General features: G+C 35.2%; 1 protein-coding gene across 1 annotated transcript in view; it reads left to right on the top strand.

The window, feature by feature from the left end:
* The window catches only part of LOC143251223 (uncharacterized), a 126616-nt gene that overhangs the window by 66994 nt on the left and 35809 nt on the right, over positions 1–23813 (top strand). The window contains exon 2 of the mRNA XM_076502669.1: positions 22818–23023. Coding sequence (XP_076358784.1) covers positions 22818–23023 — 206 coding nt within the window. The remainder of the gene's footprint in view (positions 1–22817; positions 23024–23813) is intronic.

Raw genomic sequence — 23813 nt, 5'->3', positions numbered from 1 at the left:
AAGGCTGTGATTGTGGTTTAGTTCGTGTTTCATTACTTTGTGATGTCTACTTTATTTATAATACTCTTTGTTGTTTACTTTTCATGTCATACCAGTATACAATATACACTTTATCTTTAGAAAGCGCTGCTTATGCATCCATCGATATGTAGCGCCATCTGTTAGGTTGTAAAAATATTTAAGGAGTGCATCATATGTTTAGTATAAACATATTTTGATATTTATCGTAATATCAAAAGCGGATGCTCACAGACATGTCAAATAAGCGGGAAAAATTTTGTAGCGATAGTCCAAACCGACTATGTGCTAGCCCCGTTGACCTGAACAGGTAGTTAGGTGATATACTAAAACGTTCTTGTTGTAGAAATATTGGAACTGCTATAGCAGAAGTGTTATCAACAATAAATACTTTGAATGGTCTGATTTTTGCTTAGGAATAAATTTAATACCGTGTTTTTTTATCGGCGCGTGAATTATAAAGTACCACAGAACTTAAGATAGTGAATTGTCCAGAAATAAATGTCGTTTTTCAAATGCAAAGTTTGAAAAAGTATAAACCAATGTTGTGAAACATGCTTTAATCAAAGTAAGCAACATTTGTTTCAAAACACTTTTGCTAACGTGTAACGATGTTGTTTATGTCCATAGTGCAGAAATCTGGGTTTCTGAGGTCAATGAACTCCCTGAAAGCTTTCTCTGCAGCTGGCTGGTTTTTAAAGCGTTTATTGTTCAAAAGGTTGTCAGAGTGCTTGAAAAAATGAAAATCAGTCTTGGAAAAAGGACGAGCATGTTTGGTGTGACGGAAATTTGAACCGCAAGCCTCGGATTATGCGTTAAGTTGCTTAACCACTTGGCCAGTTATTCTTAGGACCGACCCGGCATGGCCAGGTGGGTTAAGGCGTGCGACTCGTAATTTGAGGGTCGCGGGTTCGCATCCCCGTCGCGTCAAACATGCTCGCCCTTTCAGCCGTGGGGGTGTTATGATATTACGGTCAATCCCACTATTTGTTGGTAAAAGAGTAGCCCAAGAGTTGGCGGTGGGTAGTGATGACTAGCTGCCTTTCCTCTAGTCTTACACTGCTAAACTAGGAACGGCTAGCGCAGATAGCCCTAGAGTAGCTTTGTACGTAATTTAAAACAAACAAAATTCATAAAACCACAATCCTTTTAAACTGTTTGATATTCCTTCATTACACTTTGTCACGTAGGGTGAAATAAAACCACAATAAAAGAATATTGGAGTTTTGTGTTACCGACAGATGTCTAAGACAGAAAACATTCGTCAAGCAATCTGACGGTCATGGGTTCGAATCCCGGTTCTACCAAACATGCTTCTCCTTTCAGCCGTGACGGTCAATCCCACTATCCGTTGATAACAATGTAACCCAAAAGGTTGGCGGTTGGTTTTGATGACTAGCTTTCTTTCTTCTAGTCTTTCACTTTTAAGGTAAGGGTGGCTGGCGCAGATAGCCCTCGTGTAGCTATTTTCAAAAAGAAACAAACATGGGTAATTTTTCTCACCGTTAATTGTGATTTACCTACAGCTATTTGAAACAGAGAATATGTCATTATATACTAGTTTTGTTTACTGTCAGATAGTTGAAACAGAGAATATATCAGTAACCCAAACGTTATTCTTACCGTCAGATGTCTGAAACAGAATATGTCAGTAACCCAAATTTTGTTGTTACCGTCAGATGTCTGAAACAGAATATGTCAGTAACCCAAACTTTATTGTTACCGACAGATGTCTGAAACAGAAAATGTCAGTAAACCAACCTTTTTTGTTACCGTCAAATGTCTGAAACAGAATATGTCAGTAAACCAACCTTTGCTGTTACTGCCAGATGTTTGGAACAGAAAATATGTCAGTGAACAGTTTAATTTGATCAAGAAACAGAACTTTTACTTTTTAAACAGATAATGGTGGGTTAAAATCGAATATATAATACGTATGTTTATAATTATATTGTTCCATTTTTAGAGACTGGACAGCTTCTTTCATCGAAAAGACCTGAACATATTTGCTCGTAACTTGAAAGATCAATATAAAGGTTAATATATTTCATGAAGCGTTCATTTTATGTTTGCGAAAGATTGTATTTTTTATTGTAAACACATGGCGTTTTGGATTACAAAAAAGTTTTATAACATTTGAACGGTGTGTGAAATAATTTTTGGACAATGAATAACATTAACTGGGTTAGCTATAAAAATTAAGTGGTTTTTGATAAATTTAGAAAGTTAAAAATGTGTAAACTGCTTGAGACTTACCTATGTTTTATGTCCTTACTAGTATATATTCTCTGATGTTTGGTTTGTTTGTTTTTGAATTTCGCGCAAAGCTACACAAGAGCTGTCTGCGCTAGCCCTCCCTAATTTAGCAGTGTAAGACTAGAGGGAAGGCAGCTAGTCATCATCACCCACCGCCAACTCTTGGGCTACTCTTTTACCAACGAATAGTAGGATTGACCTTTATATTATAACGCTCCTACGGCTGAAAGGGCGAGTATGCTTGATGCGATAGAGATTTGAACCAGCGACTCTCAGATTACGAGTTGAGCACGTTAATCACCTGGCCATGCTGGGCCTCTGATGTTTGAAGGAGATGTCGAAATATATAATGCAGTTGAATGTAACTATTTCTAGAGTGAGCTCAGTAGTTATTTAGTTAATGTTTAATGTGTTAATTTTCTGTATTTCATATTGATATTGTCATTCTTGTCCTAGAAATGGGCTAATAAGTCAGGTCAGAGGTATTTAAGGTTTATACCTAGCCATCCATGATTTATAGCTGTTTTCCCAATGGTAGAGTAGCCTGCAAGAAGTACCCGACATTTGAGTATCCACAGATAGCCGTATAACACAATTTATTGTACTTCCGCAGAGTTTTTTTAATTTTGGGCAAAGCTACACGAGGGTTATCTGTGCTAGCCGTCCCTAATTTAGCAGCGTAACACTAGAGGGAAGGCAGCTAGTCATCACTACCCACCACTAACTCTTGGGCTACTCTTTCACTAACAAATATTGGGATTGACCGTCACATTATAACGCCCCCACGGCTGAAAGGGCGAGCATGTTTGGTGTGAAAGGGATTCGAACTCGTGAACCACCTAGCCACGCTGGACCTTTTTGCAGAGAAACATAGTTTTGCTCTTTATATATATATAAACGGTATTTCCAAAGTGATTTGTCTGTGACGTCATACAAATAGAACCTTAGTACGAGAGTATAATATGTGAAGCCACTGAATGTTAAAGTACTTTTGGCAGTTGTTTTTCTGAAGGAGAGACAGTTTTGTCCCATAAAAAGAGGTTTGACTTCTCATGTTACTAATAATTTCATGAGTTATTTACATGCAACATTGTTAAAACAAGTCCAGTGTTGTACATTTATAAATGTATCACCACACGTCTGTACCTTCAACAGTGTTTAGACTTATTATGTTAGTAATTTCGTGAATTATTTACACGTAACATTGTTTTAAACAGATAATTGCACCGTCATGGTCCCGTGGGACGTACAACGTACAGAAACAAGTAATATACATTTAACATACAGGAAGGATGACATTAGCACACAGCTGTCCTTCTGATTGGTGGGTTACGTGTCGTTCGATAGAAACAACTTTCAGCGAAGTTTTAAACTCCTATTCGGCTGTAAGAATAAGCGAGTTATCACGGAATGTCCACCTAAACCTGAAAGTTTGAAATGGTTTGGAATTTTCTCTTCTCGCTCTGCTAGCTGGTTTCTTTGTTCAGTTCATACTTTTATGGTATTTGCAGCCCCGTATTTCCCTGTTGTATGGTAGTCCGTATAGGCTTTTATAATGCTAAAGTTCTCGAGAGAACAAAATCATAATAATAAAAACCCAGGGTTTTTCAGCGTTGCATGCCGTAAAGCTGTTGTAACGTTCGCGTCAGCAACGCCTACAAATGGTAGGAAAAATGATTTGTTATATAGAATTTCTCTACAGCGATTTGCGTCCGTGAAGGAGGGAAGAATGTATCTGGCCATATATTCAGTTTAACTGTAGACGATCAAATTTAAATTCGTAGCGTAGTTATGTTCCGACTAGTGCTTTATGACATAACAAGGAAATGTAACGTGTTTTGTTTTTAACGAGGTGGTTATAGAAACGTTTTTGCCTTTAACGTTTCGATACAAGAAAAAACGGACAGTGCAGAAAATATCACAAATTCCAAAATGCTAAAGGCCAGACATGGCTAGGTGGTTAAGGCACTCGACTCGTAATCTGAGGTTCCCGGGTTCGAATCCACGTCACACCAAACATGTTCGCCCTTTCAGCTGTGGGAGCCTTAAAATGTGACGGTCAATCCCACTATTTTTGGTAAAAGAGTAGCCCAAGAATTGGTGGTGATGACTAGCTGCCTTTCCTCTAGTCTTACCCTGCTAAATTAGGGACGGCTAGCGCAGATAGCCTTCGAGTCGTTTTGCGCGAAATTCAAAGCAAACCAACTTAAAATGCTAAAGCTTATAAAAATATAGATTTTTTTTTTCAAGTTTCTTAGTTGAATTTTCAACGCATCCAATTATATTCTTTGACTTAAGTGTTCTTGCTTCGAGGGTACTTTGTTGTATATGAATAATTATTCCTGTGTTTAGTTTCTAAAAGGAGGAACTCAGTATTTTAATTACCGATACAATAGGCCTAATGATCATTGCTTAAGTAGGGCGGGTGTCTCGTCTTCGGTAAACAAACTGTTCAAGTGAAGCTACAACCTATTCCGACAAACACTGTACGAAAAAGCGCTGTTAATTGATTGCGTTTCGAGAAGACAGGTTTAACCTGATATGTGAACAACATAACATCTGCTAAGGTTATTACATCTAGTGGAAACTTGCAACACTACCACGGGTATAATTAACACGATAGTAGCAAAAGCCGGGCTACACCTAATTTGATGATGATAGATAAACTAATGACATTTATAATACACCATTGTCTCGTGACAAGAATGAAACTTAAGTTTATAATTAATACCTAAGGTGATAGTTAAATTAGTCCAGACAAAAAGATAATTTGTCATTTAATCAGTTAATTAGATACAGAAATATGGAAATATTTTTGTGTGTTATTTCTTTATAATTTAAACGTATTATATTGTTGTTTGACTGATAGGACGTTCAACGTCACTTGATCGCGTGGTTTAAAATCTAAAATTTTTCTCTATGGATTTAAAAAAAGTTTTAACATTTTAAAATACGAGTTATGCTATTGTAGAAGGTAATTCATCTCCTTCTGGATTTTAAAGCTACACAGAGAGCCAAGAAATGAGATACGTTTATGTTTATGCTAATTAGTCTTTTAGTTACTTTAGTGCTATAATTAGCGAGTTTATGACGCGAAGCCATAACCGATTCTCTTTATGTTTTAGTAGAGCGAGGGAATCGCGAAACTGTCTACTGTGAAATGAGGCCTATCAATAAAAATTAGATGAACTAATTTGTAGAACGTTCTTTATGATAAAACTGATTTGAGTATCCACTCACGGTTGGTTCAAAATAACCCGTCTAACAAGAGACCCTTTTGAAACAATGTATTATTTGATGCGTATTACAAAGTAAGACAGATGTATTAAATGTTATTGTTTCATATTGTGATTATTCTTTTGTCTACCTATCAAATAAGGAAAAAGGAAATAATTATAATATCATGTTAAATAAACTAACGCCACCTGAAGAGAAGTGGTGCAAACTTTTCAGTTTGAATACTTATGGTAAATAAAGTTATGATAACACTTGAATTAAAGTATTTTTTCATATCACAAAATATTAGTCTAGCATCCGCAGTGTCGCAACATTTGTCTCTTTTCATCTGTACAAAATAAATGGATATATGTTTACTTAGAGGATGTGTGCACCTGCTTCAAGTTGGTCTTTCACTCAGAAATCTTGGGTACCTATTTGTGGTTGGTCTTTCATTTATAGATTGCGTGTACTCGTATGTAGTTAGTTGGTCTTTTATCTGGAGACCTCACGCACTCACTTGTAATTGGTCTTTCATTTACAGACCGTGTCTACTTCTTTGTAGTTGGTCTTTCTTTTAAATATTTCGTGTACTCGCTTATAACCTGGAGACCTCATGCACTCATTTGTCGCATTTCTTTAGAAACCGTGTATACTCGATTGTAGTTCTTATTTCGTTTAGAGACCGTGTCTACTTCTTGGTAGTTGGTCTTTCATTTAGAGACCTCATGCACTCACTTTGAGTTGGTCTTTCATTTAAAGACCTTATTTAACGCATGAAGAATACCATTTCACATCATTTCTTGCTTTAGCTGTTGGTGAACAAACGGGAAAAGATTAGGTATAGAAAAGCTACTTTCAATCGAGTTTTTCGCCATGAAACACTTTACAAACATACAAAGTGTTGAGCCAAGAAGTTACGTTGGTAAAACAAAGTGTATTCATAATACGAGATTATACTCTGTATATACAGAGAATTATAATTCCGCGTTTTAACAGAATCTGATGAAAAAATAACCGTTGTATAGTTCACGAGTTTTAGTAACTCTCTTTAACAATTAACAGAAGTGTTATTATAAGTTCAAAGAAAGTAATTTACACTTGGCTTTCGGTATCATTACCTGCTCTTATAACTGGAGAACATCTTTCAATTTTACTTCGATTATTTGTCACTATGTGTTCATAAGTCTTCTAATCTCGCTTGATAATGCGTGTCTTGTTGCTAGGTGGCGCTAGCGTTTGGTGAAACGTCAGCGTCACACTGGCCATATTACTGTTAGCGGAGCATAACGATCTGAGAAAAATCGATATTCTGTCATCATGTTTTGCTTCAAGCTTTATCTATCTTAACTTCTAGTCATAGGCTCTACCTTATTCTGATGTACAGTTTAGAAACACTGTGATATATATTGAAGAAAACTGTACTACAGAAATATTCCAATGTTTATAATAAGCGACATTAAATTATCATAATAATGGTTGTTAAGCGGTGGCCGAAGATAACAAAAGGAATTACTGTATACAGTGAATTACAGAATAACTACTGAATATAGTGTTAACCTTTGTACAGAATAACTACTGAATATAGTATTAACCTTTGTACAGAATAACTACTGTATAGTGTTAACCCTTGTACAGAATAACTATTGAATACAGAGTTAACCCCTGTACAGAAGCCTACTGTATAGTGTTGACCCTTGTACAGATATCTACTGTATACAGTGTTAACCCTTGTACAGAATAACTATTGTACTGATGAAACCACTAAACAGATAATTACTATGCACAATAAACCTGTACCAGTAACTAGTTTATAGTGTTATTTTGGTTTCAAGTGAAAACGATATACAACAAGAACAGTAACAAAGTTTGACTTACTTTGTAAGATAGAAAAACGATCTTATATTCTTAAGTTATTTTGTTTAATATCTCTAAGGATAATCCTAACTAAGTGTTAAGGGTAATCCTAACTAAGTGTTAAGGGTAATCCTAAGTGTTAAGGGTAATCCTAACTAAGTGTTAAGGGTAATCCTAACTAAGTGTTAAGGGTAATCCTATCTATGTGTTAAGGGTAATCCTAACTAAGTGTTAAGGGTAATCCTAACTAAGTGTTAAGGGTAATCCTATCTAGTGTTAAGGGTAATTCTAACGATGTGTTAAGGGTAATCCTAAGTGTTAAGGGTAATCCTAAGTGTTAAGGGTAATCTTATCTATGTGTTAAGGGTAATCCTATCTATGTGTTAAGGGTAATTCTAACTAAGTGTTAAGGGTAATCCTAACTATGTGTTAAGGGTAATCCTAACTATGTGTTAAGGGTAATAAGGGTAATCCTAAGTGTTAAGGGTAATCCCATCTATGTGTTAAGGGTAATCCTAACTAAGTGTTAAGGGTAATCCTAACTAAGTGTTAAGGGTAATCCTATCTATGTGTTAAGGGTAATCCTAACTAAGTGTTAAGGGTAATCCTAACTATGTGTTAAGGGTAATCCTAACTAAGTGTTAAGGGTAATCCTAACTAAGTGTTAAGGGTAATCCTAAGTGTTAAGGGTAATCCTAACTAAGTGTTAAGGGTAATCCTAACTAAGTGTTAAGTGTCTTGAATATGTAAAGTTACCACTGAAGACTCATTAATTAAAATTACTTTTCACAACGTGTTCTCATCAACAGGTTTATAGAAAGGTAGGAAGATGCTGTTATCTAACAAGTAATCTTCAGACTATGAAATATTAACTTCATAATAATATTGTATAAGATAACACCAGGATTCTTTTCTAATACAAAGTATAACTGAGCACGTTACTCATAGAATATTGTTCATAATGATTTGGACTCAACAAATAAACTTATATTTCCACTGTTTATCGGTGCTTACTTAGCAATAGGTTTCTTTCAGTTTCAGAATATTTTTCATTGTTATTCGGAATCATTAAACAAATTTAGTTGTTTTTTTTTACAATCAACGGAATGAGCACACGTTTCATTTTTATCCAACAATTTACAATAGAATGATGTTTGTTTGTGTTTAAGAATTTTCACGCAAACCTACACGGGGCCATCTGTATATAGTCATCCGTAATTTTGAACTGATGGAGTAGACCCATCTGCTTCCCCTCGGATACTGTTATCTGGCCGAATAGTGTGATCTAATTGTCAGTGTCACACGCGCCAAGACTCCAAGGTGTGTAAAGTGTTTCGCGGAGACGAGAATCGAACCTTGAACTTTCGATAACAGTCTATACAAGCTATCATCAAGTTTAGATTATATTTATAATGCTAGGAAAATACATATTTTTTCTCGTTGTGGATGCGTGAAAAGTAAACTGATTTGAACTAAACAGTTTGTTTGTTTGTTTTAATTTCGCGCAAAGTTACACGAGGGCTATCTGCACTATCCATCCGTAATTTAGCAGTGTAAGACTAGAGGGAAGGCAGTTATTCATCACCAACTCTTAGTCTACCATTTTGCCAACGAATAGTAGGATTGACTGTAACATATAACGCTCCCACTGCCGAAAGGGCGAACATGTTTAGTGTGACAGGGAATCGAACCCGTGATCCTTAGATTACTGGTCGAGCACCTTAACCACATGACCATTCCGGGCCTAAAGTGAAAATAAATCGTTAAACGGCCCATACACAGAAAGCTACTTTTATTAACGTTAACATTAATTATTTATCGTGAAATATATTAATTATTTTGAAAGGCAGTTATCTCTTTTAAGGCACCATCTTTATCCTTTAGGCTATTCTCACTATTCATAAAATGTTAGACATAATCACCGTTCGTCTGTCTTGTTAATCACAATATATAAGATGCTACTATTCAATATTTCATTATAAACTTTGCGCTTAACTTGTCTAAAAAAATGTTTTCAGAGACTGTTTTATCCGTAATGTGACTTTTAGTTCCAGAGTTTCTAGTAGTGTAACACCTATATGATGTCCATTTTCTTTCTTCTTCAGCCATTAGTTCTAATTAGTTTACATGGCTGTGAGCGTCGAAGGCTGAAAACGTGGACTCTGTAAAAACACAGATATCGTCTGCACGCAGCTTCGTTATTCAGTTTTTGTATTTTCATCGGAAAATTCAATAGAACCTCTTGTGTGCTTGAAAACAACACGGAAATTACGGTTTTTTTTTTGTATATGCAATTACCAGTCTAATTCTATATGCTTGTAATAATTAAGTGTTCTAACATAATATGTGATAACAAGCATCTCAGCTTTTCGTTTTTAACAACATAGCTAATACATTAATCCTAAAAAAAACAAACATTAGTGAGGGAAAATAGAACAGTGATAATACTTAATTATTACAAATACTACCTTTGAACGTTAGAAGTCTTATCAGTGAAACTTAGGACTTGTATTAAAAAGCAAAGAAAAACGTCGATATTTATCGAAGTGTTTTAAATGTAACTAGAAAACATAAACTATTAATACTGTGAGAGAGATAGAAAACATGTCGCCTTGCTAGCACTGATAAAACATTTGCTATTCATATATTTACGTCACACACTGCCAGGGTTTAAATGACAAGAAACACAGAGGAGTGCGTAAGAACTAAAACATGTTAATGTTCCCATGATTTTTGAATACAATTTATCAAACATTATAATGGCACGCGCGCGCACACACACACATATATACGTAATGATAACGTAATTAGGCCCAGCATAGCCAGGTGCTTACGATGTTCGGCTCGTAACCTGAGGGTCGCAGATTTGAGCCTCCGTCACACCAAACATGTTCGCTCTTTCAGTCATGGAGACTTTACAATGTTACGGTCAATGCCGCTATTCGTTGGTAAAAAGAGTAGCCCAAGAGTTGGCGGTGGGTAATGATGACTAGCTGCTTTCCGTCTAGTCTTATACTGCTAAATTAGGGATGGCTAAGGGCCCGGCATGGCCAAGGGTGTTAAGGCGTTTGACTCGTAATCCGAGAGTCACGGGTTCGAATCCCGGTCGCGCCAAACATGCTAGCCATTTCAACCGTGGGGGCGTTATAATGTAATGGTCAATCTCACTATTCGTTGGTAAAAAGAGTAGCCCAAGAGTTGGCGGTGGGTAATGATGACTAGCTGCTTTCCGTCTAGTCTTATACTGCTAAATTAGGGATGGCTAAGGGCCCGGCATGGCCAAGGGTGTTAAGGCGTTTGACTCGTAATCCGAGAGTCACGGGTTCGAATCCCGGTCGCACCAAACATGCACCATTTCAACCGTGGGGCGTTATAATGTAATGGTCAATCTCACTAAAAAGAGTAGCCCAAGAGTTGGCGGTGGGTAATGATGACTAGCTGCTTTCCGTCTAGTCTTATACTGCTAAATTAGGGATGGCTAAGGGCCCGGCATGGCCAAGGGTGTTAAGGCGTTTGACTCGTAATCCGAGAGTCACGGGTTCGAATCCCGGTCGCACCAAACATGCTAGCCATTTCAACCGTGGGGGCGTTATAATGTAATGGTCAATCTCACTATTCGTTGGTAAAAAGAGTAGCCCAAGAGTTGGCGGTGGGTGGTGATGACTAGCTGCCTTCCCTCTAGTCTTACACTGCTAAAGTAGGGACGGCTATCTACGCTAGCCGTCGAGTAGCTTTACGCGAAATTCAAAAAAACAACGAAACAACAAGGGACGGCTAGCGCAGATAGCCCTCGTGTAGCTTCGCGCGAAATTCAAAAGGAAACAAAGAAATAACGTAATTACATGTATTAAAGTAATTTTTATTTGGATGTAATTAAGCGCTTCGGATAATACAGTTTACTCAAAGAATAACTTACGTTATGTTTTAACGATTCCAGATAACATTATCTTTTGTAATTTAGCAGAGCCAAGTGAAAAGATCTTCATCTAAAACTTTTGTGAATTAATTCAGATTAATTAAATATTCCTGATTTAATTAGAGAACCTTCGACGGATTTTCCTAAGTTAATATTTTTAATCTTAACTTTCGACTCAGTAATAAAACATCCAACTTTCTCTAACCAAACCCGGTGGTACACGTTCAAGTTGTTTTTTATCTTTTTTACTGGAAAACTAATTAAGTCAACCAATGAGGATTTGCGTTTTTTTAATGGAGAATTACAAAATATTCTTACAAGTTTTAAAGTAATTTACTAGACAATGATATTATTTCCATTACATCTCACGTGCTTTTTTTTTTTTTTCTATATCATCATTAACGTAAGAGGTTACAAGTTTTATTACGCTGTGATTGGTGTATACATATCTCGAGACGTTATAAAAAGCAAAAGTTTCTCTAATTGAATAGGCTATAGTAGAGGTGCTATAGCTGAGCCGGAAAAGATTATGAGTCCGTAAGGAGTCTCTAGTTGTGCTCTTGAACGTTTCGTTTTGATTGAAGTGTACCCTGGTGAATAGATAGGCCAGACACGATCAGCTCTGTTTATCGAGGAAGGAGTTTTCTCCTATAACAACCTTTCCTGTACATATAGGAGAGAGATTGTCAGTTTCGCAAGCCGGAAATGACGGAACTGAATTTATTCTGTGTGGACTCACTTCTGGTGGAAGAGGATTCCCTGTGGATTAACTTCCAAGCTGTCCGGTAGTCCGGTAATGAAATCTGTTTCTCGATGCAAGTAAAACAAAAAGAAAACCATTTTCCCGAGATATGATACAAGTTGTTGAATCTCGTAAAACGTATTAAAGAAGTATCCTCGTGGAGCGAGCTGTGGTGCTGATAGAAATAAAAATTTAATATTCCCAATGTCCTTGCTTTAGGTTTTTAGCAAGAAGAAGAGATTAAAATGAAAAGCAATCCAGGTAAAATAATAAAACAAATACCGTTAAAAATATGTTCATACACAATTAATTATAGGCTGACATAACAATGTTTAATTTGGTTTTCGAAGCACAGATCTATATAATGGGCTATCTGTGCTTTGCCTATCATGGATATCGAAATATGGATTCTAATGTTGTAAACCCGCAGAATTACCGCTGTGCTTCTGGGGGTGGGGCGTTTAACTAGCGTAGAAAATATGTATTTTATTTGTGTCTAAGCGCGAGGATACACTACGGGGGCTATCTTTGTTGCGCCGATCGCAGGTATCAAACGTATATTTTAAGCGTTATTAGTTGTCACATTTATTACTGAGCATCCGAGAGGCAAAAAAGAGTAAATAAATCATATCAGACGAGATACAATTTGACAGTATTATTTTAAGGAATCCACAGTCTCAGAGTAGGGAACCATGAATTCTCCGATTCCTAGTCGGGACACGTTAACCTATTATTACCACGCCTAGCCCACAAAACGATAAATCAGCTAATATGTATATTTTATACCTTGCGTCACAGAGCTAACACAAAGAGCAATTCTACCACGTGTCCTATGACGTATTGCAATAGAAAACCATCTTCAGTATCAGAAACAAACATTACTCATTTTGAACGTAGATTCTAATACATAATTAATAATAGTTTAATCAATTTAATTACATACAATTATAAGAAATGAAAAAAAGGAAACAGATCAATTACCTGTTTGTATCCGATCTGTCTATTTATCTACACAACTATCCACCATATGTAAACTAAATAACTTTATGTTTATCAGATATCTACACAACTATCCACCATATGTAAACTAAACAACTTTCTGTTCCTCACACATCTACAGAACTATCCACCATATGTAAACTTAATTACTTTATGTTCTTCACACATCTACAGAACTATCCACCATATGTAAACTAAACAACTTTATGTTCCTCACATATCTACACAACTATCCACCATATGTAAACTATACAACTTTATGTTCCTCACACATCTACAGAACTATCCATCATATGTAAACTTAATTACTTTATGTTCCTCACACATCTACACAACTATCTACCATATGTAAACTAAACAACTTTGTGTTCCTCACACATCTACACAACTATCCACCATATGTAAACTAAACAACTTTATGTTCCTCACACATCTACACAACTATCCACCATATGTAAACTAAACAACTTTATGTTCCTCACACATCTACACAACTATCCACCATATGTAAACTAAACAACTTTATGTTCCTCACACATCTACACAACTATCCATCATATGTAAACTAAACAACTTTATGTTCCTCACATATCTACACAACTATCCATCATATGTAAACTATACAACTTTATGTTCCTCACATATCTACACAACTATCCATCATATGTAAACTAAACAACTTCATGTTCCTCACATATCTACACAACTATCCATCATATGTAAACTATACAACTTCATGTTCCTCACACATCTGCACAACTATCCATCATATGTAAACTATACAACTTTATGTTCCTCACACATCTACAGAACTATCCACCATATGTAAACTAAACAACTTTATGTTCCTCACATATCTACACAACTATCCATCATATGTAAACTATACAACTTCATGTTCCTCACACATCTGCACAACTATCCATCATATGTAAACTATACAACTTTATGTTCCTCACACATCTACAGAACTATCCACCATATGTAAACTAAACAACTTTATGTTCCTCACATATCTACACAACTATCCATCATATGTAAACTAAACAACTTTATGTTCCTCACATATCTACACAACTATCCACCATATGTAAACTAAACAACTTTATGTTCCTCACATATCTACACAACTATCCATCATATGTAAACTAAACAACTTTATGTTCCTCACATATCTACACAACTATCCACCATATGTAAACTAAACAACTTTATGTTCCTCACACATCTGCACAACTATCCATCATATGTAAACTAAACAACTTTATGTTCCTCACACATCTACAGAACTATCCACCATATGTAAACTAAACAACTTTATGTTCCTCACACATCTACAGAACTATCCACCATATGTAAACTAAACAACTTTATGTTCCTCACATATCTACACAACTATCCACCATATGTAAACTAAACAACTTTATGTTCCTCACACATCTACACAACTATCAATTATATGTAAGCTAAACAACTTTCTGTTCCTCAGATATCTACACAATTATCCATCATATGTAAACTAAACAACTTTCTGTTCCTCACACATCTACACAATTATCCATCATATGTAAACTAAACAACTTTCTGTTCCTCAAATATCTACACAATTATCCATCATATGTAAACTAAACAACTTTCTGTTTCTCAGATATCTACACAATTATCCATCATATGTAAACTAAACAACTTTCTGCTCTCCTAATGAAATAATGACTTGTTGGGTTCCATAAAGGACAACAGAAACAATAAATAACATAAAAATAATGACACGCAATTTGCTGTCGTAAATCTGACCATATGGTCCGTATATATAAATTCCAAATTAAACAACAACAACGAATCAAGGTAAACTATGAATGTCGGAGGTCAAGGTTACATTGGCCAATATGTATGTTACAATAGGCAGAAAACGTGACACAAAATTTACACATACTTTCGTTGTGTATTCTTGTCTACTCAAATCACACTCGTGCTCAATTAAAATCTAAATCTTAATCACGGTTTAATCACTTTTACTTTAATTTGTGATTTGTACAGTTGGGTGAGTTCCTGTTCATCGGTTAGTAAACAGGAAGCATGATGGGCCAAAGCTAAGGACACGGCTGGTGACAAAGGAGAAACTGGTTTTGATTTACTAATTTTCGTCATGCGTCCAGCCATGTTATAACTACATTAAATTAAATCAACTTGCACTACCTTTATTTACATAAGCTTCTGTTTAGAAAAGTGGTTATGTAGCATGCTTCACAACTTTACAAAATCAAACTGTTCGAGGCTCTAAGCCTTTAAATCGGTCACGACTCTGTGGGTTCGTGATAGACTTGTGTATTAAATCAAATCAAGAACCACTGTAACTGAAAGGCAACCGAGTAGAGTCAGTTTCCTTTGTTTTCACGATGAAGATAAATTTCTCGTGCGGCTCGTGCCTCTGAATAACCTTTCACGTTTGACTCTTCTGATTTAATAACTCACCAACTCAGTCCAATAAAATCACCAACTCACTCAGTCCAATACAAAAAAGGAAAGAAATTTTATAGTTCGGTTGATGAAATAAATCTGTTCCATTAACCTCATCAATAATAGATACTTAAATAACATCAACGTTTACTAGTGTTAATGAAATATTAACGCATCAAGTCACGGAAGACATCTCCCAATGTCTCAGCGAAAACTCTGAAGGCTTATAATTCTAAAAATCAAGTTTTGATCCCTGTAATAAGCACAGCACAGATGGCCCATTGTATTAATTTGCGCTTAAAAAAATACAAAACCCAAACCAAACACAACACGCTTTCTTGTTTCAACTTAACAAAAAAAAGAGGTAACAGGTTCGATCCCAGATCATACTTATTGGATTGAAAGTAGCTGTGACAATACAACGGTTTCTTTTTGCAGGTGGTTTACATTCTTATCTGACACTGGTTTTTAATGTTTTATTAACTCTGTGTAATGATTGGTCTATCCTAAATCAAATACCTCTGCATAATTTTGTCTGGTCATCTATAGTGTACCTGAACTTTTGTTTAGGTTCACTTACAACGTTAGTACACTTGTGTTAACGGCAAACCCCAGGAGACAATTGTATGTGCTATCAGTGGATCTTAGCTTTCTTCAGTGAAATGTCACAGTTTTATTAAGCCTAAAAAAATGTCGCTCAGGTTGAAAATACTAAACATTAATATGATGATTTAATAACGAAACAGTTGCGTCTTAAACACATACAACAACAGCCTGTTACTTCTACTAAACAAATGATTGATGTCTCCAGACAGAAATTAAATATATAAATTATTGCATAAAAAACTTATATCTCTCATTTAATAGAGTAATTACCATTAATTTAAATTACGCAGACCGCTGTTTACCAGCTCTTCGCTACACTATCCTTGTTGAAAACCATACCGAGAGAGAATCGATTTATTTTTATTTTGATCTCAATACGCCCTATTTGACGCTCATATTTTCACCATTTTTTAAACAAAAGAAGCTCCTAGAAGCTGTTATTAGAACGACTAGATGACACGAATTCTGAAAACTTTTATTTAAAGCTGAAAACAAATAAACTAAGGTTGTTTTATGTATCCTCGGCACACCTTTATATTGATAGCACTAGTTTCATTGGTTGTTTTCCTTACACAACAGATATTAGATTATCTTATGATCCTGGAGAAAAAAACACAAACAGAAACTAAGTGAAGCTCGTATCTGTATTTTTCTCACATCTAATATCTTTCATTTCAACGTGAAACAAAATAACCCTTATTACAGATATAATTTCGTATATTTTCGTGAACAACGTGACACTAGAAACTTCGTGTAGTTCACAAGTGTAGTAATACAACTGAGAAGTTTATAAATGGACCACCATCTACACGTTGTTTTCGATACTTACACCATCTACACGTTGTTTTCTATACTTACACCATCTACACGTTGTTTTCGATACTTACTGGGTCTGCACCTGCTATTTCGAGTACAAAATGTATTAATTTTCACAGGTGATCTTCTCCCAAGTAGAAACTAGGACTCGTTATATATTAGGACTAACATTTTTATATCGAATGATTTGTTTTTCAATTTATAAGAATATCTTAATACCACATAGTGGGCCAAGTGGGTTAGGGCGTTCGACACGTAATCTGAGGGTTACTGTTTCGGAGCCCGGTCGCACCAAACATTCTCGCCCTTTAAGCCGTGTGAGCGTTATAAATGTGACGGTCAATCCCACTATTCGTTGGTAAAAGAGTAGCCCAAAAGTTGGCGGTGGGTAGTAATGACAAGCTGCCTTCATCGTAGTCTTACACTACTAAATTAAGGAGAGCTAGCGCAGATAACCCTCGTGTAGCTTTGCGCGAAATTCAAAAAACAAGCAAACAATACCACATAACCTTTTTTTTTTTTTTAATAAAGTTTCCATCATCTTAAAACTGTTATTTTCTATTTACTTTCTTAAAAATATATTTTGTAACGTATACAATTAAAGTACAAACATATGGTTTTAAAATATTGGTTTCACTGGAGCAGGATTTCATCCGTAAGGCTGTGCTATTTTACATTCAACAATTCTTCGATCAGTGTTTCTTACGTTTCAAGAAATTTACAATAATAGTTTTATTTATTAATTACTTATAGCCGATTCGTAGTTCATACACTCGTTTGAGAACAAAACAATAAGTATAATAAGGGGCGTTCTTTCCATAACGCCCCTTCCCATGAAACGGTGACTCCATGACAAGCCAGTGATTTGGCTTATAACCCTAAAAAAACTAGGTTAAGATATCCACAGTTTTTGAGGCACAGGTAGCTCAGTGTAACTTTATGCTTTCCAATAGACAAACTAATACATTTTTTTTTTCTAATTAAACTGTTATTGATAAATATCATAAAACGAGATTACAGATACTGATATCGTGCTGTACCTACTGAATTAGAACAAATCGAACTGTAAACTGTAACCAGAGGGCGAGCAATCCGACAGCAGCGTCCTCTTCCACATGACTCGGTAGGTTTAAGAGGGTAGCGTGATCGGTTGTTACTTTAAAACACTCTAATAGCTGAACGTGAAGAACGCATCTCAAGCTCAAATCTGAGATTTTTACGAACCTCTGTTCAACACGTTATCACAGTGGAACTAAAAACAAACCTTATTTTAAAATTAGTAGTTCCTGTGACAATAAAACAAATAAACTAACTGGATTTGTTTTGTTTTAATTTTGCGTAAAGCAGGGGTTCTTAACCAGGGGTGCGAAGATGATTTCCAAGGGGTGCGAGGATGCCCATGAATAATTAAAGCAAATCTATATTTTTACATAAGAGTATGCTTTATATTTCTCCAGGAGGTGCGAGAAATGATTACTGATTTGAAAGGGGTGCAAACACTGAAAAAGGTTAAGAACCACTGGCGTAAAGGTACACGAGGGCTATCTGCGCTAGACGTCCCTAATTTAGTAGGCCCGGCATGGCCAGGTGGTTAAGACATTCGACTCTTAATCCATCCGAGGTCGTGGGTTCGAGTCCCTATGACATCAAACATGCTCGCCCTTTCAGCCGTTATAATGTGACGGCCAATCCCACTTGGTAAAAGAGTAGCCCAAGAGTTGGCGGTAATGACTAGCTGACTTCTTTCTTGTCTTACACTGCTAAATTAGAGACAGCTAGCGCAAATAGCCCTATGCTTTTTCTTTGCACGAAATTCAAACCAAACATTTTATCAATGAAAAGTGGGATTCATCGGAACATTATAACGCTCCCACGGTTGAGTAAGTTTAGTGTGATTGTGATTCAAACCCGTGACTCTGGATTACGAGTTCAACGCCCTAACCATTTGGCAATGCAGGGCCGGTCTACGTGGGAAATTGTATAAGGCTTGTATAGAAATATATGTTACAAGTACGTAAATCCTCACCGATCAACTGTTCATGTTTCGTCGCTAGAGGCGATATATATTATATGAATTAAAACCATCGCTGTTAGCTGTTTTATTGAAATAATTGATACTTTAATCGTGACAATATTGTAAAAACTTACAGAAAATGTTTATTTTATATTCAAGGATTCTATGAAGAAAGTTAAGGACTTTTTGGAGACAGTAAATATATATGTGTTAAAGTTTCAAGGTAAAATTAAGCAAAATAATGATTCTTAGGCTTAACAAAATTTGTCACTTAATTAGGTTCAGCTCAGACTTATTTTATCCTTATGGTTTATATGGAGAGTTTACACTTTTATTTTTACCTTCTGTTAGATAGAACTCTTGGTTTGATCGGTGATAAAACATTTAATAGTGTTAGAAACTTTTGTGTAATTTAAAGAGAAACATGAGGAGACAAAATGAGAACAGTAGTTAAAGTAATAAATAAGATGAACTGGAATGAATGTATAGTTTATTGTTGTTTGTAATAAGCACAAAGGGCCATCTATGCTCTGCTCACCACGGGTATCGAAACCCGATTTTTAGTGTTGTAAAACATGTCCCTTTGCTACTGGGGGAAGGCGAATGGATATAAAAGGGCATATCAAATTTATATATGCATTCATGTTTTATAACAGTTTGTACCATACGATAGATACCACAGGTACTTTTGTAAGCAAGCGTCTTGTAAAATATATTCTGTTAAGATTATTTACTTTTGGAGGCATTTAGAAAACAATAAGATACCATTCAATTCTCATAAGAATGCAGAACGATTATTTCTGTGTCTCCATTAATCCAATATATTTTATACTCAGAATTTGAATTTTTACATGGTCTGAGTTTTAAAAACCCTTTCACTCATCCATTCTTCCGAGTATAAATTGGTATTTGAGCAGAAAATCGAATTTATTTTCCCCCGCCTTTTTAATAAATGTGCCATTAACAACAGAAAACACATTGTTTCAAGAATAGAAACTCCCTTTCATCAAATTACAGCAAGGTGGGTACCGCAGAACTGAAAAGCACTCTATTCGTCGTTGCTAGCCGTATGTTATATACAAACCATTAAATTTTATTTATATATATATATATATACATATAAAAGCGACGCATTATTTTCACTAAGATCTCGTGCAAAGTTTATATTGATAAAGAATGTTACTTGGAAGTTACTAATAAAAACGTTATAACTATGTTAATAATAAATATATTATTAATGAAGACAATATTCGCATCTTACTAATAAAAATGTGATTAACAAGGATGATACTTGGGTGTTACTAATAAATATGTTACTTGTATGTTATTAATAAATATGTTACTTGGTTGTTTGTTTGTTTTTAATTTCGTGCAAAGCTGCACGAAGGCTATCTGTGTAAGACTAGATGGAAGGCAACTAGTCATCACCACCAACCGCCAACTCTTGGGCTACTCTTTTACCAACGAATAGTAAGATTGACGGTCACGTTATAACGCTACCACCGCTGAAAGTGTGAGCAATTTTGGTGGGACGGAGATTCGAACCCGCGATCCTCGGATTACGAGTCGAGTGCCTTAACCACCTGGTCATGCATGCCTTCTTGGTTATTATTAATGAATATGCTTCTTGGATGTTACCAATAAACATTTTACTTGTTTGTTAGTTATTTGGATGTTGTTAGTAAATATGTTACTAAATCAGATGAGCTTACTTTTAGAAGCTTTAGAATGGCTATAAACGCTCATGCTAAATGTGCAGAAATATATATGTGTTGTGTTTTATAACAAATGGAAAGTTACAATGACATACACACTACACACATTGAACAGTCTGATATAGTTCCTTAAAATATACACAGAAACAAATATACTCGCATATATTTAATCTCTGATACCACCTAAACCAGATGGCGTTCTTTAGATAGAGAAAAAAATTTATAACGAAATAACTTTACAAAAATTAACCAATATTAATCAGGGATTTTTTTCGAAGTGTTAATTTAAATACATCGTTAGACATATTCAATACAAACCGACTTTTAACTCAGAAAATAGTAATAATTTAATATATCGGTATGCCAACTCGTCTTCCGTTAGGGTACAATATAATACTAAGTCGTAGTTTATGTAAGCCTAATCTTTTATCACTTCTGGTGAACTTTTGTGTTACGTATTTTGCATTAGTATTTTAAAATACTGACAGATACCCGTAAACCATCTGCAGTCAAATTAGTATCCTTGTTATAAAAGTACTTCTTTAAACACAGGATTTCTAGAATAATACAAAATATTTTTGATCGGAGACACCAGACTTAAGCCTAACATTACTCATGTATGATCCATATTCAATAAAGAACTAAATTAACACTGTATCTTATTTACATTTTTCCTTAGTTTAGTCAAGGCTAAACTTTACCGTACTTTATACTGTCAATATATAAACTTATATTATAGTTCTATGACTTACTAGAACTTCTTTAAAAAACTACGACAACATTTGAACACGTTATTGTACAAAATGTCTTCTAAGATATACTTATAACCGCCTTTTCTTTGCGACCGTACGTGTGAAGTGCGTGCGCATCCGTATTTAGATAGTGAGGTGAGCACGCATTTTTAGAAAAGACAGAAACTGACTTTTATAATAATAAATTACCTTCATTCTCTAGGTTGAAGGTCGTTCCTCTCTTTAGTGATTTAGGTTGTTTAAATAAAGCTTAATTTTAAGAAATTTTAGTTCAATACTTTTTATTTGTTTCTTGAAGCGTCTGAAGTTGTTTAAAGAACGTTGGAAGATCATAATAAGTGTTGAAAAAAATCTATACTAGACTAACATGTATGTACATACACAGGGGGTGGACAAAAACGTGGCCCCATTTAAAATGTTGTTAATTTGTTATATATTTTAGTAGATAATAAAAAATATGTAAAACTATGTTTTAGAACGTATTCGACGAGATCTGTTCAAAAATGATTCCAAATCCTAGTTTTAACACTGACTATCGTACATACTTTTATGATTTTCGTTGTGTTTTCTCATAAAAATTGTTGTACACCTGCTGTAGTTTCTTAGATCTCCTTATTCCAATCAGCCTACAAAATGATCAAACAAGTTTCTCTCTAATAATCAAACGTAAAAATGAATCCCAAGATGACACAAACCAGTTTCACAAGTTAGTATTTAGTAATCATTCCCTTGTATTTCAGTACTGCTTCACATCAACATGACATGCTTTCAATGTGTTTGTACAGATAGTCCTGAGTAATTGACTGCCATCATTCTTTGAATGCTTAAAAAATTCATCTTCTGAGTTTAGTTTGCTATCCTTCGTTAATCGGATTAACACAGTCCATAAATTTTTCAGTTAGATTGATATCATGATTTGATATTTGGACAGATCTCATCGAGTGTGTTCTAAAAACATATAGTTTTACATCTTTTTTCTTCTGTTATCTAATAAAAAAATGAACAAATCAATAACATTTTCAAAGAGAGTCTTTTTTTTCTTGTCCATACCATGTATAATATAAATCTCTGATCATGAGGAAACACAACTTTAGGTGTTATATATAAGTATTAATATTGTTATATGTCCTGTTAGTATATTTTCTCTGAATCACTTCGTCATAACGACATATTAATAAAGTAGGTGATGAAATGTCATTGGGATTATGGCCGAAAATCTAGCTAACCAGTATGGTAATAAGCGATAAATCAATGTATTTTGATTAATTAATTAAATTATATTCATTAAAGTGTATTCAACTTCGAGTTAATTTTCAGTTCTGATCTGTGCAGACAGTTCACTTAAATCAAAGGTTAAAGATAATTGTTACGTAACCTTAAGTTGTTTCTCTTTGCTTAATGACTCGTCTTGTTTATGTGAATTTAAAACTGTTGTTTATTCTGTTTTTTACAGCTGCTAACACACTGCGGATCTTGAAACTCGTTGTTCCACAGACCGTGCAATCGGGTGAAGCAGTGGAACTGACATGCGCATACGATCTGGAGGGAGATAACCTCTACTCCATTAAATGGTACCGTGACGACATGGAGTTTTTTCGGTTTGTGCCCAGAGATAATCCACCCTGGCAATTCTTTCCACTGAAGGGAATCAAAGTGGACGTAAGGAAAGATAAGTTTGTTTCAGTCTAAGTGTTAGTTACCTACAGAAGACAGTATATTTGCCACTATTGGATATTCTTCAGTAATTGTTCGTGAAGGATTGACACTGGAAGTATAAATACACGCCAGATACAGAACATTCCAGAACACTTTGTGTATACGAACTAAAACTTAAAGATTTACTTCGGGTTTTGGTGTGTCAAATAAATTAAATATTTACTAATCATACATTGTAACGTTTATGTTAATTTGTCAGTAAAAAGTATTAGCAACTTCTACTCTGATATATTTCAACTCCCTTACCCCATTCTAAGTGTCTACATCATAAGTCTTAATACGTATAACTATGAAAATCGAGATTAGCCTTATTTTGAGGCTCCGGCTTGGTACGAATGTTCGTATTAAACACAAAGAGATCAAATCTTTCATTTAATAAACATAAGTAAGCCGGCCCGACATGGCCAAGTGGTTAAGGCACTCGATTCCTAATCGCGGATTCGAATCCCCGTCACGCCAAATTCGCACGCCCTTTCAGCCTCGATGGTGTTAGAATGTGACTGTCAATTCCGCCATTCGTTGATTAAAAAATAGCCGAAGCCTTGTCGATGGGTGGTGATGAGTAGTTGTGTTCATTCAAATTTTTAAATTAGGGAAAACTAGCGCAGATAACCATCGTGTAGCTTTGCACGAAATTAATAAAAAACAACAAAAGAAACCTAATTGGGAATAAAAGAGATAGTCCCTTGTATGAGTTTGTGCTTAACTACAAAAAGGAGAACAACTCAGACAT

The sequence above is a fragment of the Tachypleus tridentatus genome, chromosome 5 (assembly GCF_004210375.1).
Source record: "Tachypleus tridentatus isolate NWPU-2018 chromosome 5, ASM421037v1, whole genome shotgun sequence".
NCBI classification, from domain to species: Eukaryota; Metazoa; Arthropoda; class Merostomata; order Xiphosura; family Limulidae; genus Tachypleus; species Tachypleus tridentatus.
This window is presented reverse-complemented; position numbering and strand designations above follow the sequence as displayed.